At 31.6% G+C, this 17,688-nt stretch overlaps 3 protein-coding genes across 9 annotated transcripts; 1 reads left to right on the top strand and 2 right to left on the bottom strand.

Moving 5' to 3' along the window:
- Positions 1-91: 91 nt before the first annotated feature.
- Positions 92-7,979, bottom strand: LOC116424492 (uncharacterized). 2 transcript variants are annotated; one of them, XM_076368043.1, is made up of 14 exons: positions 7,819-7,979; positions 7,483-7,701; positions 6,738-6,972; positions 6,452-6,657; positions 6,076-6,356; positions 5,731-6,001; positions 4,925-5,652; positions 4,376-4,648; positions 3,450-3,707; positions 2,513-2,821; positions 2,188-2,405; positions 1,956-2,072; positions 1,744-1,862; positions 92-1,204 (listed from the first exon to the last, which is right to left on the bottom strand). In XM_076368043.1, exons 3-14 carry the CDS (start codon positions 6,944-6,946, stop codon positions 1,032-1,034), a joined length of 3,162 nt encoding a protein of 1,053 aa, XP_076224158.1. In that variant the 5' UTR covers positions 6,947-6,972; positions 7,483-7,701; positions 7,819-7,979; the 3' UTR covers positions 92-1,031. The 2 variants fall into 2 exon arrangements, with proteins under 2 accessions (XP_076224158.1, XP_076224159.1); XM_076368044.1 differs by lacking the exon at positions 7,483-7,701.
- A 128-nt stretch (positions 7,980-8,107) lies between these two features.
- Positions 8,108-13,883, top strand: Ocrl (Oculocerebrorenal syndrome of Lowe). 6 transcript variants are annotated; one of them, XM_031970647.2, is made up of 19 exons: positions 8,108-8,143; positions 9,154-9,394; positions 9,471-9,651; positions 9,717-9,851; positions 9,920-10,032; positions 10,115-10,257; positions 10,330-10,503; positions 10,577-10,739; positions 10,823-11,001; positions 11,079-11,300; positions 11,361-11,496; positions 11,572-11,751; positions 11,817-11,913; positions 11,987-12,124; positions 12,190-12,287; positions 12,366-12,543; positions 12,635-12,762; positions 12,826-12,937; positions 13,008-13,882. In XM_031970647.2, the coding sequence occupies exons 2-19, from the start codon at positions 9,329-9,331 to the stop codon at positions 13,166-13,168; spliced, it is 2,604 nt and encodes an 867-aa protein (XP_031826507.1). In that variant the 5' UTR covers positions 8,108-8,143; positions 9,154-9,328; the 3' UTR covers positions 13,169-13,882. The 6 variants fall into 6 exon arrangements, with proteins under 6 accessions (XP_031826507.1, XP_031826515.1, XP_031826498.1 ...); XM_031970655.2 differs by lacking the exon at positions 8,108-8,143 and adding an exon at positions 8,208-8,223; XM_031970638.2 differs by lacking the exon at positions 8,108-8,143 and adding an exon at positions 8,233-8,480.
- A 20-nt stretch (positions 13,884-13,903) lies between these two features.
- Positions 13,904-17,490, bottom strand: Pen (karyopherin subunit alpha). Its single transcript, XM_031970675.2, has 8 exons — positions 17,335-17,490; positions 16,813-16,907; positions 16,345-16,658; positions 16,010-16,265; positions 15,679-15,817; positions 15,210-15,568; positions 14,814-15,146; positions 13,904-14,728 (listed from the first exon to the last, which is right to left on the bottom strand). Exons 2-8 carry the CDS (start codon positions 16,876-16,878, stop codon positions 14,636-14,638), a joined length of 1,560 nt encoding a protein of 519 aa, XP_031826535.1. The 5' UTR covers positions 16,879-16,907; positions 17,335-17,490; the 3' UTR covers positions 13,904-14,635.
- Positions 17,491-17,688: the final 198 nt, after the last annotated feature.

Here is a 17,688-nt window from a genome sequence, read left to right as displayed (position 1 = left end):
TGTGTCGTGTGGATGAGTGTGAATACGAATTATTACGTATTATTATTATATACATAATAATAATAAAACAAGTAAAATGAATATCTTGTAATAAAATTACAACAAAACTAATTTAATAAATAATCTGCAAATACAACGTTTGTTTTTGCTATACAATGTACATGCAGATTACAAATATATATATACATATATATTTATATATATATATTTATATATACATATATATACACATATATATATATACATATATATATATACATATATTTATATGTTAGCAGTCTTGTATCCGTTCGAGTAAAAAGAAAAAAAATGATGATACAATGAATGGTTACAATCTGTCGTTAAACGGGCATATTTTTAAGTGTCTTCTAGTCATAACGTTCACCTTTTATTCGCTAATAAATTAACGTCTGTTCAAAATCCTGGAGTCTATGTTTAATCACCTACTGTACAAATTCGACGTACGTTTAGACGTTTCATCGGCTGGTATAAATAATACGCAGTCCATCTCCCAAATATATATATATATATATATATATTGTTAATAATATATATTATATATATTAACTGTACCACACACACAGGCTCTGTTTTCACAATCGAACGCAATCACTGGTGTTTCGGCGAGCATAAAAAGAATGTCTTCCGTATACATCAAAACGGTCAATCGGAAGAAACGTATGGCCTATGGCTAATGATATTCGACCAATCGGCGAACCAATGCCTTTATTAGATCATACACACTGCACTGTCTGCAGGATACTCGCAAGAGGAATTTCAAAGTAGCGTGAAATAGGAGAACGCAAGAAAGAAACAGGGAACACGAAGGAGACTGGTTATGAGTAGATCACCACGGGAAATTGGTAATTAAATTTCTGAGCAGTTTTCCATTCATCACGATACAGTTCGGTAAACGCGCCAATGGAACACTTAGAAAACAACTCCAACTCCTCACAACCCTTCTCTTTCTGCACTTTATTCGTCTCACTGACACTTCTCCAGGTTCTCCAAGTTCTTTGATTCAGCACTGGTTATATATTGCACGGTTTTATATTGGTCCCTTGCCGACTGTAAAAAAGTATGTAAGCGTTGCTAAAATCTTCATCCTGAGGTTTTTGTCTGCTCGTAATTTCATCATTGTAATAGTACCACACATCTGTACGGGGATTCTTCGCATACGCTGTATAGTGCCCAGCTGATACTCCTACGCATTATTGAGAATTTCATAATTTGTCTAAAATGACTCGCCTAATTTTGTTAACTGATACATATTTCCTTTATCTTTAGTACTTCCATAATAGCTATTTCTATATTTCACAATTTTGTTAGGATACTGCCCAGTAAATGTATTTTAATTTTCACGAAGATAACTATTAATCAGTATTAAATAAAAAAAAAATTTAATGATCTTCGGTTTACGTACAGAAATTTCAGCGTAAAAAAATATACAATACCGTTCTGAAGAAGATTATTAGTTATTTTCAAATAAAATCTTTGAAATACTAAAGGTAAAGAAAAGATTTCATAGAAGTAGTTTTACAAAAAATAGAATATCTTTTTAATCGGAAGACACAAAAGAAGGTCTATAAAATGGTTTGAAGAATGAACTTGATGAACTTAATGAATAATATTTCGTTTTCTTCATTTTTAGTATTTTCAAATCCGTCAAAGATATTCTGTTTATTGCAAGTAGTAATGTATAACTAATTCATCTGCTACTTTAATGAAGCAATAAATATATACCTCCAAAATGACAGACACAAGCATAAAGATCGTACAAGTGCCGACCCACGCTCAAACCAACCAAGGGGAATGTGACTTTGTCATCTAACTTCATACTAGCACATTCGTAAAACACAAATCTATAATAATACAGATTACAAGACAAATTCAATAAATCTTTCTTCGAAGTATAATCAATTTTCAAATTATTAAATAACTGTAAATGTACGTACCGTTTCAAATAGACTATAAGGAACTTGGGGTATCTGTGAACGGTAAGAGTTTTTGTGGCGCACTGATTTCGTTCACACTTTGGACAAAACCAAGGATTATGTTCATCTAACGTTTCACTAAAAATCCATAATAATTACGTGAATCAATGTTATAAAATATAAATTTAGATACTCAAGAAACTTACAATATACAGCAATGGAAACTAACTTTAACAGCAAATAAATATCATACCTCTGGCTAAATGCTTGAAGACAGTCATATAAAGACAGTGGATGATGTGGCCTTTGTTTACTAATGCTGACATGTTCAATTGGAGGCGCAATCTTAGGAACGTGTTCTGTATATCGCACAGCTAAAGTATCGCCATTTTGTAACACAACCATACCAGTTTCTGGCACACTGCAACCTGTACAATGTTCAGTGTACATACAACGAGAACAGTGGTGGCCCTGTAAAAAATACTTTTTATTCTTCAATCCTTTTTTATTTGTACGATTATACAATTATTTATCAACTTATCAATATTCACTAAGAGAATTAATCATTTTTTTCTAACCTGGCCTGTAACAAAATGAAGCGTGTAACTTCTTTCCTGTGGCACGTTTCTCCTAACAATATCATACAATTCCTTTGCGTTTACTCTTGATGGTAACCTGACTAAATAAGGGTATCCAAAAAGTTTAGTTCCTTTGCGATTATTCGTCGTTTCATTCGTCGTGTCGTGCCGTAAAACCAAGGGTACATTTAAAATTCTAACTGCAGGCCTCGGTCGACCTGTTTGATCTATTTTAATATAAGATGACGCAGTAATGTATGTTAAACACATTGGACACATTTGAGGTTCCGTTTGATCCTTGAAGTAGGTCTGCAAAAATTAAAATGTATACCATTAACTGTTCTTCTTCATTAAAACAAGGTATAACGTATACCGCTTTTTTCTAAATATATATATGATTATAAAATTTTTCCTTTTTCGTGTTACTACATTGAAACTATTAAAGATAAATGATCTAAGCATGTATAATTTAAGCTCTGACATAGTACCCTCAGTGTACAGCAGCCTCAGATTAGTCTGAATTGAGTTCCAGAACATGAGTATTCTGGCTTGCGGATTGTACTCAAATAGCGAATCATACGGGTTTCCATCTTTCCGTTTCCAAGCACCTCAACTTATAAAAAGCTTCCTAGGCTAATTGGTAACGTAAAGCTGTTTCTGGTTCCCGCACGTACCCTTATGGTACCGTCCGGCTAGAACGTTCAAGGATTTAATCTCAGACCTTCCCGGGGTGAGATAGTGGTAACTGTGTACCTTGCTTGTACACCCCTACCGCTAGATTGAAGCTGCCGTTTTCATCATTGGGTTTTCAAGAAAATTATTATTTAGAATCATCTCAACGATAATACAAAAAAAAAAAAAAAGATATTGATTAATAAAAAAAAAAAAGTATATGCTGTGAGCGGTGAATATTAAATAGTGCAGAGAGGAAGCTCACCTCAATACAAGGATCACACATGACGAAATTACAGGTGTTCCCGCTATGCCTCTTCAAGTCTCCATCCAGTTCTTCGAGACAAATCGTACATGAAACCTCGTCTCCCGTAATTGCTGATTTTTGACAGGCGTCAATTTCCATCACGCGATCCCCGCCGCCATCTGGCACTGAAGTGTATGCATCAGGAGGTTCCGTGAGTTCAAAGGCGTATATAGATCGATTCGTATCATTGATGTGTCTCAACAGAATATTGTCATCCTTAAATTTAAAACCTTGATGTACAATCCGACAGTGACATTTCCGTGTAGTGCGATAAGCTACAGCAAGCAAGGTACGTAAGTCTCGATACCTACGGTGCAAGGGTAAAATAATATAGAAGAGGAATCGTGGCCGCCATTTTGGGCCAAAAACAAGGAGCATGCACGACAAACAACAAAATCGAAAACAGAAAAGATAAGAAACAAGAACGGTAAGGACGTCTGTATGATGGACTGTAGCCTCGTAACTAATTCTTTATGATACGAGAGTGTTCTTCCATAATCATTTCTCTTGGAGGGCAGTATCAACGATTACCGAGACTACATGATAAGCCGCTTTCTTCACCCTCCGTAACCACATTTTCATGGAATTTAAAACCCACGCACCGTTTGTTCATAAAATCAAATAGAACTGATCTTATTTCTTAATAATGGTTCAATACACTACTTCAATATACAATATACCTATTCATAAAATTATTCAATTACACTGGTGAATCTATGAAATTTTAAATACATATTAAAATGATATAAATCAAATCAATAAGTGAAACCTAAGTTTCTTGAAATTTCATGCTATACATAGATTATACGTTTGTATTAAAAAATATATAAACAATTGATAGGCACATCTATCGCATGCAAAACAGATTTTTCTTCAATGCTTACCAGAATCTTTGATATGTGGTTTTCTAAGACTTCTGCAAGTGCAATATTGGCTACTGCAATGTTTTCCTTGCCTAATGTTTTAAGCAGCTCCTCCTTCAATTTACCGATGCGTGACTGCTTATTTAATGAAACAACACACTTTATAGGTTGATCACCATTTGCAGGAACATATGTGACATTTAATTGCCTTTCCATCGCGTGCGGTAGTGGCACTGATAAATACATGAAAGGCTCGTATGTGACCGAAACATGTTTACATACTGCACAAACAACCTGCAATAAAAAAGAAAACATGAAAATCAAAATGAAAAAAGAACAGAAGAAGAAATGATGTTATTCATAACTTATATTGTACGTCTGAGGTAAAAAATTATAAAGTGAATGTGTATCAGTAGAATGAGACCTGCCTCTCGCGCTTCGCAAAGCAAGAAGGTATAGCTACTGAATTTTATTATAGGAGGCGTTTTACGGTAAAAACCAATTATGTAAGACATTACCCCAACGTATAGTCTCCATGGCAAATATAATATTAGGCTGTCCAGACATTACCTTGCTCTTAAACTGTCCCTGGAAAGTGTCAACAATTATACTCCTATTAGACCCTAAGTGTTTTGCCCAATGTTTATCCGCCTCAATCTCATCTTGCGCGGCTATAGCTCCATTACCGTAACTTTGAGAACCCCGTGTGCATTGCGAGCTAATACTTCCAAGGCCATCTCGTTTATGATTCTTCTCTTGATCATCTAACCTCATACGTTTCACATTACATTTCTCTAAACCATTGTCGTATTCTATGTCGGAACCGCTCGACGCGTAATCCACACCACAATTGACTTTTTGAACATTAACTTCTTTTATTCTTTTAACGCTAACGCTTTTATTGTCAAAATCATGATTCTCCATTAGATTCGAGTTGTCCAAAGGCATTCTACGGACATTCTCTTTTGGATATTTCTGTGAATCATAATGAATTTCATTATTACATTCCTGTTGCGTCACTAAAAAGTTCGCGTTGCTAGTTTTCGCCTCTTTATGAATATCATAAAGGCCATGATATTTGGGAACGTTTTTCGAAAGCTCTATTAATGTATCCAGCCTTAACGACGGAGCAATCTCCTCATTCTCCTTCTCATCAACTTTATTGTGAATAAAAGTATTTGATTTTGCTTCAACAATTTCGTCAGAATCTAACGTTTCTTCATCATCACCGTCGTTCAACGGTGATCCCCGAGGTGAATTTGCAGTACTATCTAACTCGCCTATCGGTGAATCTAAATCTATAGAATAATGTTAAAATTAAATAATCTTTTACAATGATTTTCATATCTTTAACGAATCGTATTAGGTATAGTTACCTCTTGGCGAACCAGCCATCGTTACATTAGGACTATTAGGACATTCTGGAGATGGCAAGCAATGATACATCTCTAATAAATCAGAATTACAATTGGAATTACTAGTGGCAGTAATAGGGGACACAGCTTTTCCGTTTGAATTCTCAATTGAATTAATTGAGTTGGCAGTAGTTGTAGATGAGGGAGTTTGACAATTTTTCGTACACTTTGCCGTGTTCATTTGTTCATGTAAGGAATCCAACAAAAGAGCAAGAAATTCTTGACAATCATGCTGTAAAATGACATTATTCATAGGACTACATTCACTTTTGACTACCGCTAAAAATCTTGATCATATAAATATACCTGTCTGTAATCTTTAAATTGTGAATGATATGCTCCTAAAGTTTGCTTAAATTCAATAGGCCTGAGAACACTGTATCTGCCAGACCACATTTTACTAAGTAGTACACTGAAATGTGCCATCAGTGATCCAGGAGGAGGCAGTTTCTCCCCCCTCTGCTGCAAATCCAAAAAATGTTGCAGAACAGGTGGGGTTGCAGTTAAACATTGCAAACCAGCAGCCATAAAACAAGTATTACCAAGATTACGAAGACCACATACTCCCGCGCGTAACACTACATCCTCTGAAAGTACAAATATAAATGATACAATATTCAATGAAACAAGTCATTAAAACCACAAACATTAAATTTGTATACAAATATATAAAGACACATGCCCATTGGAGAATCATCTTGAGAATCTCCACCTTCCGAAAACAAATTGTTTAAAGCAGGTGTACCAGATGGTAAAAATGGACCATGCTCTATACCAGGTCCACTATCGTCAATTAGTTCATCTGCGCCAATATCTGTGAAATCATTTAAACTAGGTGGTGGTGGAAGTGGAATAGCATAATCCGAAGTTGAACTATTTGCTTCGGTCCTATAGTAGAGGCAAATTAATAAGGTAACTTATTTTAGCGTTTGCAATAATCGTTCATTTCATAAATGAATTAATTATACCATGTGTCTTCTATGCCCATATTAACTTCAGTTGAAAGTAATTTATCCTCTTGAAGAGTAAGAGTATGATCTAAGGAAGACGTTAGTGGACTCAGACCAGTTGATTCTAATACATCTGATATCTCTGGGACCTCAGGTAGGTGAAAAATTCCAGATGATCCAATCATTGAAATATTTTCTAATTCTGAGACATTCACCTTATTGTCCATTCAGATAATAAAATATGTAGTATTACCTATAATATAATTATAAACGGGAAAAAGATCAACAACCACTAATAAAATTATATTACATGTAACAGTTATATTCCATGAAAATTAAAATTATTTTTGTAAGTTAAGTTTTTCTGTATGTAATTTAAGGTACTAAGTTAACTGAATACATATTATAAATAACTAATTTTTAAAACAGAAAATATAATGCAAACATTAGAGGTTTAATGTTAACATAATATAAACAGCAACATATGATGAATATAACTCACATATTATTATACCATAAAATATATGTTTTATATAAACAAAAACATGTAGTGTGATGTTATTATTTATAATGTTAGTTTCCTTCATCCTTTTCTAGATATAATAGGCAAAACATGTTTTAAATATCTTCTAACAATATTAGAATTAATAAATAAATAGAAAAAATATATGTATAATGCAGTATATCTAAAATTATTAAAGTTGAAATTTCTACAAATTACAATTAAACAGAATTATCAAACAATAGTTAAAATCGTCCTAACCTAAGATGTCGAGAACGATTACCGCGAACTCTTTGGTGTCTGATTCTCATAAGGCGGTAAACTCCTCGAGGAACAATTGTTATAGATAACTCGCTTTTTTTTATTTTTAATAAGAAAAATTAAGTTGTATGGGCTAGTACACTGATCAATATGGACGAAACTGAATTCTGTAGTCTATAAAAGTACAACTAGACCTTGCCCATTCAAATCGTGATCATCCTGTAAATGTTTCAATAGTAAAAATTTCGCATAAATATACATACAAAAGTATAGTGTTACTTGAGTAACGTAAATAATTGAAAGAAAAAATAAAATGAAAAAATAATATTCACTTACTTTACACAAAATCCACTTTCTTCTTTGTGAAATATCTATACCGCCATTGCAGTAAACGGCATGGTCAATGGATGCGCTAGAAAAGGAAGATTCGCTCGCGACGCCTCAGGAAGTCGGAATATTTTTCAATCTACAATGTGGGTACACCTTACTTCCTGCTTTCTAGGGGAAATCCATTTACCCGCTTAAATCAGAGATGCGAATTGTCTCCCCTCAAACTAGTGACTCTCGATAAGCGTTCTCCTACTATTTCTACTCTAGGAGCTGCCCAAGATTGTGTATGTGAACAGTTCAATGAGGATTCGACGTACACTGATGAAACTAGGTATGGAGAGGATAACTCTCCGTAAGGAGAAAGTCACTATAGAGTTCGAGAGCTTTCAGTTCGACACCCTTTGCCTAAATGTATCAGAAGTTCAAGTAGCATTTTCATTTAAGAGATCAATAAATATCTATCTATTTTCTCATTATTTTACTACACATTTTAACATTATTTTTAGAATTGCAAAACGCAATTTCAAAATTTGATGAAAAGAGCTCAATAAAATAACAAATTCAAGAACACTGATAAAAATCATTGTGAATGTTATTTTCTAAAATAATTATTTTACATAGACAGTAGTTTGTTAAAATGATAATTACAAATTGTACCAGTTTATCAAGTACATATTTTCCTAATTCTAATACACAAATTAGTATCATACACACAGTTTGATGAGGAAATAATGGATTACTTTATTGCACAAGCATTGAAATAACCAATAATAAATTTATTTTGCAGCAGTAAGCAATAAGAATAACATTTTTGTATAAATTTTACTTATTTTTCTTTCCCATTTGTATAACAAAAATCACTAACTGTTTATGTCAAATTTCACTATGTGAAACGATAATGTATACACGTATACGCGAATACACATTCAAAATACACTATCGAAGATTACTACTATTGACTTCTTAAACGCACACTAATAAAACAAATTTAATCATGTTTAACGTCAGTTTCAATAATCTGTCACTCGTATTTGTTCAGTGATAAATTAAATACTTCAGTACAAATGCTTTAATACGAGTATTACAACGTTTCCTAGTGACTGCGAGTAGTCCTTATGAAAAAAAAGCAACGATAGCTAATTTTTTAGTAGAAATGCAATAAGGTGACGCGTTGTATGTGTATGAAAAACGTGATCTATTACGGAAGTCTTTTAACTTAAATAATAATAACTTTGATTAATTTTATTAAAGTTCCATTATCTTTAATATCAATTACTTTATCGTGTTACTGATAATATGAACAGGAGAGTTAACTATTATTACTTTTTGTTTTGTCATTAGATTCAGTTAATAAAGAAGTGCTGGTGACAAACATTAAAATTACAGTGATTTATGAAGTAATATATCTAGTATAATATGACTTAATAACAGTTTATAATTTGCATAAATATATCTCACATGCCATATAGGAACATTGTACAAAATATTGAGAATAATAAAGATTATATGAACAAATATGTCATTACAAGAACAATCTTTGATTGTGCAATCAAAATTTGCATCAGGGGAGACTGTAATAATTGTATCCTTTTATTTTTTCTTCTATAAATATATAAAATATAAAATGTTCATACGTAAATCCTTAATCATATGTATAGACAACAGAAGCTTCATTAATTCAGGGTTGGGTTAAAGCTCCAAGGATTGTAGCACTTCTGAACAAAGGAACAACTCATGCATTGGTCATTTTAATTACTTCTAGAACTCCTCCTCAAGTGTATAGTGATCTTACCATAGAAAGAATATTACCTATTGATCAAGATTTTAAATGCAACATAAGTATGTAATCATAATATTTGTATTAATACTGATTACGATATTATTATAATTAATGATTTTTAAAGATACAGATGAAAAAGAACAAGACAGTCTAGATGTTTATCTTAATGTGACATCAAGGAAATTACAATTAATATTTGAAATGAGGCCTGGAGTAGGAACCAGTTCCTTAGTATCTGAAATATTTAGGGCTATAGAAGGTAAAAGCATATTAAACATTTTAATTGAATGCTACATTTATTTCTAATTAATATTTTATTAATTTCAGTGTATCAGAAATCTAATAATCCAGCATCTGAATTCCTATGGATTCAGAAATTAACAGGAAGTGTGCGTAATTTTAACACCACCAACAAAGAAGTAGAAAGTGTTACTGACCCTGTTAGTTCATCATTTATATAAAAATGTCAATGTTTCATCTTTAAATTATTACATAATTTTAATTTGAAAACATTTTTTATAGTTGACAGATATAGAGAATCCACTTCTAGTTGTAACAAGACAAAGCATTGCTTCTGGCAAATCACCAGTAGCTGCCAGGGAATCAGCAGTACGATATCAAATGGCATGCAAAGAAGATGATTATACATACAGTAAAACATTCCGGTTTGTTGCTGTGCCTTTACATATTAAACTTATTTTAATGTTATTTGTATTCTTAAATTCTGTTAATTACAGTATATTTATTGGTACATGGAATGTAAATGGACAAGCACCAAATGGTATTAACTTACATGAATGGTTGAGTTATAATAAAACACCACCAGATGTATATGCAGTTGGATTCCAAGAGTTAGATTTAACTAAAGAAGCATTTCTTTTTAATGATACTCCAAGAGAAGAAGAGTGGAGGTACTAAGTTTATAATTGAAGATTTCATAAAATGAAATATTTTAAGCTACAAAAAATGTTATTGTTTTTCTAGACAAGTTGTAGCAAAATCTCTTCATCCAGATGGAGTATATGAACAAGTGGCCATTGTAAGATTAGTTGGTATGATGTTACTCATATATGCTTTAAATAGTCATGTACCATTTATAAAAGATGTATCAGTTGATACTGTAGGCACTGGTATTATGGGTAAAATGGTAATATTTTTATTCTAATAAAGTCTCAAATTTTTAATATTGACATACATGTAATTTTCTTACCATGTATTTCATTTTGTTAGGGCAATAAAGGAGGAGTAGCAGTAAGTTGTTCCATTCACAATACATCTATTTGTTTTGTTAATGCTCATTTAGCAGCACATTGTGAGGAATATGAAAGACGTAATCAAGATTATGCAGATATATGTGCACGGCTATCATTTTCAAAATATGTCCCTCCTAAAAATTTTAAAGATCACGAGTAAGTGTTTGACTGAAACATTTGTAGAATACATTTTAATATTATTATATTTAAAAAGCAAAATATCTTTAATATAGCCAAATCTACTGGTTGGGAGACTTGAATTATCGAATAACAGAAATGGACGTTGCAGTTGCTAAACAATACATACAGGCAGAGAACTATGATCCTCTTTTGGCTCTAGATCAACTTCGTCAGCAAAGACGATTAGGCCGTGTCCTACAAGGATTCCATGAAGCAGAAATTACATTTAAACCAACTTACAAATACGATTTAGGCACTGATAATTGGGATTCAAGGTAAAATAGGTTAATTATTTTCTATAAGCATTTGTATTATATAAAAATTCTGAATTTCAGCGAAAAAAGTAGATCACCAGCATGGTGTGATCGAATACTGTGGAAAGGTGAAGCAATTACATCAATTGAATATAGAAGTCATCCTGAATTAAGAATCTCCGACCACAAACCAGTCAGTGCTATGTTTGATTCCCAGGTAATTATAAATATTTAAATGGACTAACTTGTTAACTGCATATTAATGAGTTTTATCACTTGTAATTATTTGCAGATTAGAATTATAGATAGGGTGAAATATCGTAAAATTCATGAAGAAGTTATGAAAACACTTGATAAATTAGAAAATGAATTTTTACCACAAGTAATGGTTGATACTACTGAAATAATATTTGATACCTTGAAATTCCTTGAACCTAGCAGTAAAGAACTCATTATTGCAAACACTGGCCAGGTAAAAAGTTTTTTTTGTAAATCAATATATTCTTTATATAGAAAATAATTATATCGTTTATATAGGTACCAGTACAATTTGAATTTATAAAAAAATTAGGCGACACTAATTATTGTAAAGATTGGTTGGATATTGAACCATTTAAAGGTTTTATAAAACCAGGTATAATTTTTCAATTACTTTTACTTCCAAAATAAATTATCTGTTTTATTATCTAATCTTACTTATATTGCAGGAGAAAAGTGTGATACTAGATTTGAAATATATGTCGATAAAAGGTCGGCTTGCAAATTAAATTCGGGAGAAGATAAATTGTATGATATTTTAATTTTACATCTTGAAGGAGGGAAGGATATATTTATAACTGTAACAGGTAGTATAATTTTATCTTATGTTAATAATAAATGCGAACACTATTAACATTGTTTATTTTTTCAGGCACTTACGAAAGAAGTTGTTTTGGATCATCGATAGAAGCTTTGGTCCACATTCGAGTACCAATTAGAGAAATACCTATTGGCAGATTAATGGAACTTGTAATTAAATTACATAGAACATAAGCGAAAGACAAATAAAAAATAAAATCTATACTAATACCTATCTTTATGTTATAGGAAAATAATAAAAATCTTTCGCAAGATCCATATGAAATACCGAAGGAAATATGGTTTTTAGTTGATCGATTGTACCGACATGGCATAAAAACCGCAGGACTTTTTGAAACGCCTGGACTTCACAGTGAAATTATAGCTATAAGAGATTGGTTAGATAATGGGAGTCAAGACCCAATGCGTATCCTTTTTTAAATATAAAAATTAAATATTTAAATTATTATCATTTTTTCTAACGACATAGAAATTTTTATTCCTTAATAATTACAAAGCTGGTAGCGTACACTCTGTTGCAGAAGCATTACTTTTACTCTTAGAATCAACTGCTGAACCATTAATTCCATATAATTTGCATAGCGTGTGCTTATCTGCAGCAGTAAATTATTTACAATGCAAACAGGTACATGTGAAAAATACTTTATATCAAAAAGACTGGTTAATTATTTTTTTAATCATATTGCAGATTGTAATGCAGCTTCCAGAAATAAGGAGAAAAGTTTTTCTTTACATATGCTATTTTTTAAAAGAATTATTAAACCATACGCAAGATAATGAACTTGATGCTAAAACTCTTGGTAAGGTTACATAAAAAGTAAGTAGTTTGTACATTAACGAAGAAATATTCATACATCATTCTCTTTGCAGCAACATTGTTTGGATCAATATTTTTAAGAGACCCGCCAAGAAGTAGAGACGATCGAAATCAAAGAAGTCGTACTGTTCAAGCAACAATTGACAGGAAAAAAGCTGCATTTGTTTACCACTTTTTAGTGAACGATCAAAGTGATTTTATTCATGATCGATAGTCACGTTTAAAATTTAAAAATGAAAGTATTCGATACATGTCTTTTTTTTTACTAGCTAAACTCTCTCCCTATAATTGTACTTTAAAATCTTTTTATAATTTCATTGTTATCCATCTCATGTCACAGTCAGTTAATAGTGGGCAAGCCATGTTTCAGTTTCACCAATAGTGAATGATGAATACGAATAACGAGACACAAGTGAACCGCTAATAAATGAAATGGTCAGAGGATCATGTTCACTGGTTTCTACAATGGCACTGTGAATCTCGTACCTACGTTGAAACTATAGGAAGGAAATAATGTAATAATTTAATTTTCAACATATTAGTAATATTTTGTAATATTTAATACCGTTGTAGTAGTACTTAATAATGACATGAACAAAATTTCTATTGTAATAACTAACTTGCCAATTCCAGATCTTACTTTAAAAAGTGCATTAAACGCTAAGTATGAAATACTCGTAATTAAGTAATAAAATTTCATCTAGTCTTCGTGGCCTAAAATGGCTAAACACATAACATGTAAATTTATTCATAATAAGAAACGAAGTTCTCTAACATATGTTAATTTTATATTAGCTTAAATATTAAGTTGTTAAAATCGTAACGATAATTTTAAAGTCTGCATAGATATATTTTTACGTTTAAACTTTGTACAAGTGTAATTGTGATCTATTTTACCCACGTATAAGATTATGTAGAAGGAACTTAAGTATTATATGTACATGTCAAGTTTTGTATCAAAATTTTATTAAAAAATACATACAAAATGTAATAAGTAATGTAACCTAAAATATTTTATTTGTAAATAAAGAGAACATGATAACAGTTGGTAAATGAGATTTAACAATATTTAAATACAAAAAGAAATTATTCTTGTAAATGCTATGAATTTAAAGAAAAATTTAAAGCAGTCAAGTTATTTAAGAATCACCGTTGTAAAAATTATGAAACTTGTAATTTATATAGAAAAAGTACTCTTAATCCTTTGCACTCGAAACTTTTTCACTAAAAATATTCAACATTTCCTGATGAGATGTAGATGATGTTTTTTGCTACTAACTTAACGATAATTCACACATAAAGTGAGGAACAAAACTATTTTATTTGAACACTTCACATAATGATGCATTATATAAAGTTTAATATTAAATATTTAACTTTATAATATTACTGCATCAAAAATCAAATGATGACTCAAAGTCAACTTTTGAGTGCAAAGGGTTAAGCTAGGAATAAAAAAAGGAATAATCAATTCTCCATTTTAAAGCTATCTATGAAAAGGAACATTAAATGAAACCTCATGTTTTCATGGAGCACACAAAATATCTGTAAATAATTACGAGAAAGACAAAACATTTTGTCTTTAATGTTTATGTTTTATGATGAACAAGTGTATATCTATTTACAAAACGAATTGGAGGAACACACTCTAATATATTAAACGAAAAATGATTAAGGAATTTTAAAAGTTGAAACCCTTTTGTGTTGTTTCAGTTGGTTTGAAGTCCAATTGACCATCAGTTGTTGTAGGTGTTACTGTTGACTCTTCAGCATCCTAAGAATAAGAAATTGATATATAATATATAAAATATTCTTTCAGTTAAACAAATTTTAAAAATTTTACAAGATTGATTACTCACTCCATCAGAGAAGAAAGTATCAATCATCGCCATAGCTTTCTGATAGACTTGATCTACATCGTGCTGCTGAAGAGCTTCAAGTTTGTCTAAGCCACGTACTTCTTCTATCATAATAGCTACTCGGTCAACTTCTCCCATTTTCTCTGCTGCATTTAATATGTTATTTAAACCATCCAGAACAACAATTACAGTCTTCCAATCCTTGGCTTCTAACAAATTACAAAATGGTACTAGCACTCCTAATTGTACCAATTGAGCTAACTGCTGTACTGATCCACCTGAAGTTAAATTGGTTACAGCCCATGCTGCTTCTTTTTGAGATTTGAAATCTCCCTATGAAACCAAATGTAATATTAATTTATTATTTTTATGAAATAAGGAGTATAAGTTACTTACACTTTGTAGAACATGTATTAAGGGTGGTAGTAATCCAGCATTTATAACATGCTGAATTTGGTCCACATTACCAGCAGTAATATTACTAATGGTCCATGCAGCTTCTTTCACAATATTAATACGATGATGTTGCAATAGTATTCCCAAATGTTGTAAACCACCTGCTGATATTATTGCATCTGTCTGTATATCAGTGCCTGTAACTATATTTCCAACTGCACGAAGTGCAGGTGTCAAAACTGTTACTTCAGTTGAAGTAAGTAAATCCACAAGTTTTGGAATAACTCCACTGTCCACAACAGCTTGTATTTTATTATTTGAACCATCGGTGAGATATGAAAGAGCCCAGCAAGCATCAGCTGTGATATTAAATTATTATTTTAAAAACTTTTCTACATATTAATAATGTTCTCTTAATTTAGAAATGCAGAATGGTTTAATAGCACAGTAAAAACTATAACTAACTTACCAAGTATATCCTTATCCGTATTACTAAGCAAACGGTTTAACACTGGCAATGCAGTTTGCACAATTTCAAATGGAGGTGGAGGATTTTTATTACGGCACAAATTTGATAGTGTCCACACAATATTACGAGTAAATGTTACCTATATCAGTAATACACTTTAAGAATTTGTGTACTACTGGACTACTTAAAATTTTTAAATGATTCGTAATATTCAGAAATTATAAAAAAATATTTACTTTTTTAGTACTAAACTTACAATCTATATTCTCAGTCAATAAAAAATTCGATCCTACATTTAATTAAATTAGTAATCTATGCATATTTTACATACAGAAGTATCAGGTTTAATCAATTCCAGTAAAAGAGGCATAGCATCATGGCCAAGAACAAGATCACGAGCCATGGGTCCATCTCCAGCAATATTTCCGAGTGCCCATACAGCTTGTTCAGCAACATTAGGTGATGAAGATTTCAACAGTGCAACTAATTTTGGTATAGCACCATGTTTGACAACGACATGAGTTTGATCTGATGTTCCAGAAGCTACGTTGGTCAATGCCCATGCTGCTTCAAATTGTAATGGAGGACTGTAATCATTTGAATAAAGTAATAAATGATGTATTAATCAAACAATAGTAGCACAAATTTGATGTAACATATACATACTTATGGTGACAATCCAAGAATTGAACACAACGTGGTACAATTCCACATTGTATCATATTATTTATAGGTGGGTTCTTTTCTCTGCTTAACATTTTTCTGCATGCTTGCGTCGCTTGAAGTTGAATCGTTTCATCTGAACATCCCATACCGGCAACGATCTCATCTATCGATGTAGAAACAGGTGATAGAGTACTTTCACCTGTCGGACTTTGTGGCTCTTGCCCGATATTGAGATTACGGCGCTTTAATAATTGCTCATCTTTCCTAGCTTTTCGTAATTCCACTGATATTTCATTCCTCCTTCTACGTGCCTCCTATTATAGCAAGTTGTATAACAAATAATAATCAATATTATGTAACAAATAATAACATAACACATTCGTTTATATGATATTTTCATTAGATTCCATGTCAAATTACTCATTTTTCTGCAATGATTACAAAAAGATTACACATTAACATACTTACTTCATGTTTATTATTGAATTTAAATTTAGATTTACGGTCGTGCCCTTCAACCTCTGGTGCAGGCATTTTCCCCAAAAATGTAATATGTAAATTTTCTAGAAAAAAGAATAATGAAACAATAATATAAAAATATTTTACGAGGAAAGGCAGTAGATTAACAAATTAACGAATTTGTAAAACATAAAAGGAGAATTGGAAAAGTATTATCATGGTATTAGTACTTAATGGTGCATAGAACTTCAAGAAACTCATTATGATGTCTAGTTAACTTATTATATATCAAAAAATTCATAAAAATATACCTATATCACTGATCTACGCGTATATCAATAATTGTATTTACAATTACGTTCAATAAGCATATAAATTGTATGGTAAATTACATTTAAAGAACACGCTATTTTAAACCTACGTTTCCTAACGGTTATTTGCAATTTTTTCGCAGCGTTTTTCCGTATCGTATAAGCTAAACCTAAGATATAACTTAATGTAACTATAAAACGTGGAAAGAGATTCATTTACCGTAAATGTATCAATAAATAGTCGGAGAATAAATGGAACAGATCGTGAATTATAAGACACTTCGTGAACTGATCGCGACCCGCGCGTCAAATGTACAATGGCTGCTCGTGAAGTTTCTTTGTACTTAGAACCTGTTGCTACTGATCGGCGGACGAGAAAGAAATTGTTGTTTATCTTCGTCCAATTAGAACCTCCACTTTTGTATGACGAGGTAACGCATTGATATATGATTGGTGGTTGAAGTGATGAAATATGTGATTGGTCCATTAATATTCAACGTTTAATTTTAAAACCAAATCACAGTCCTTAAAGTCCCGCTAATCTTTTAAAAATGGTATAAAATGTAATATTAAT

This window comes from Nomia melanderi, chromosome 5 (genome assembly GCF_051020985.1).
Source record: "Nomia melanderi isolate GNS246 chromosome 5, iyNomMela1, whole genome shotgun sequence".
Lineage (NCBI taxonomy): Eukaryota > Metazoa > Arthropoda > Insecta > Hymenoptera > Halictidae > Nomia > Nomia melanderi.
Note: the sequence above shows the minus strand (reverse complement) of the source record. Positions and strands in the feature narration are given on the sequence as shown.

Excerpts from the sequence above, each read along its gene's own strand:
- Pen (XM_031970675.2), bottom strand. The coding sequence starts at position 16,878 with ATGCCTGCACCAGAGGTTGAAGGGCACGACCGTAAATCTAAATTTAAA. Across the intron at positions 16,659-16,812 it reads AATTCAATAATAAACATGAA|GAGGCACGTAGAAGGAGGAA; the intron begins GTAAGTATGTTA and ends TTGCTATAATAG. Across the intron at positions 15,147-15,209 it reads TAATACATGTTCTACAAAGT|GGAGATTTCAAATCTCAAAA; the intron begins GTAAGTAACTTA and ends TTGGTTTCATAG.
- Ocrl (XM_031970647.2), top strand. The coding sequence starts at position 9,329 with ATGTCATTACAAGAACAATCTTTGATTGTGCAATCAAAATTTGCATCA. Across the intron at positions 12,544-12,634 it reads TGGGAGTCAAGACCCAATGC|CTGGTAGCGTACACTCTGTT; the intron begins GTATCCTTTTTT and ends ATAATTACAAAG. Across the intron at positions 12,938-13,007 it reads ACTTGATGCTAAAACTCTTG|CAACATTGTTTGGATCAATA; the intron begins GTAAGGTTACAT and ends TTCTCTTTGCAG.
- LOC116424492 (XM_076368043.1), bottom strand. The coding sequence starts at position 6,946 with ATGGACAATAAGGTGAATGTCTCAGAATTAGAAAATATTTCAATGATT. Across the intron at positions 6,658-6,737 it reads ATGGGCATAGAAGACACATG|GACCGAAGCAAATAGTTCAA; the intron begins GTATAATTAATT and ends CCTCTACTATAG. Across the intron at positions 6,002-6,075 it reads AATTTAAAGATTACAGACAG|CATGATTGTCAAGAATTTCT; the intron begins GTATATTTATAT and ends GTCATTTTACAG.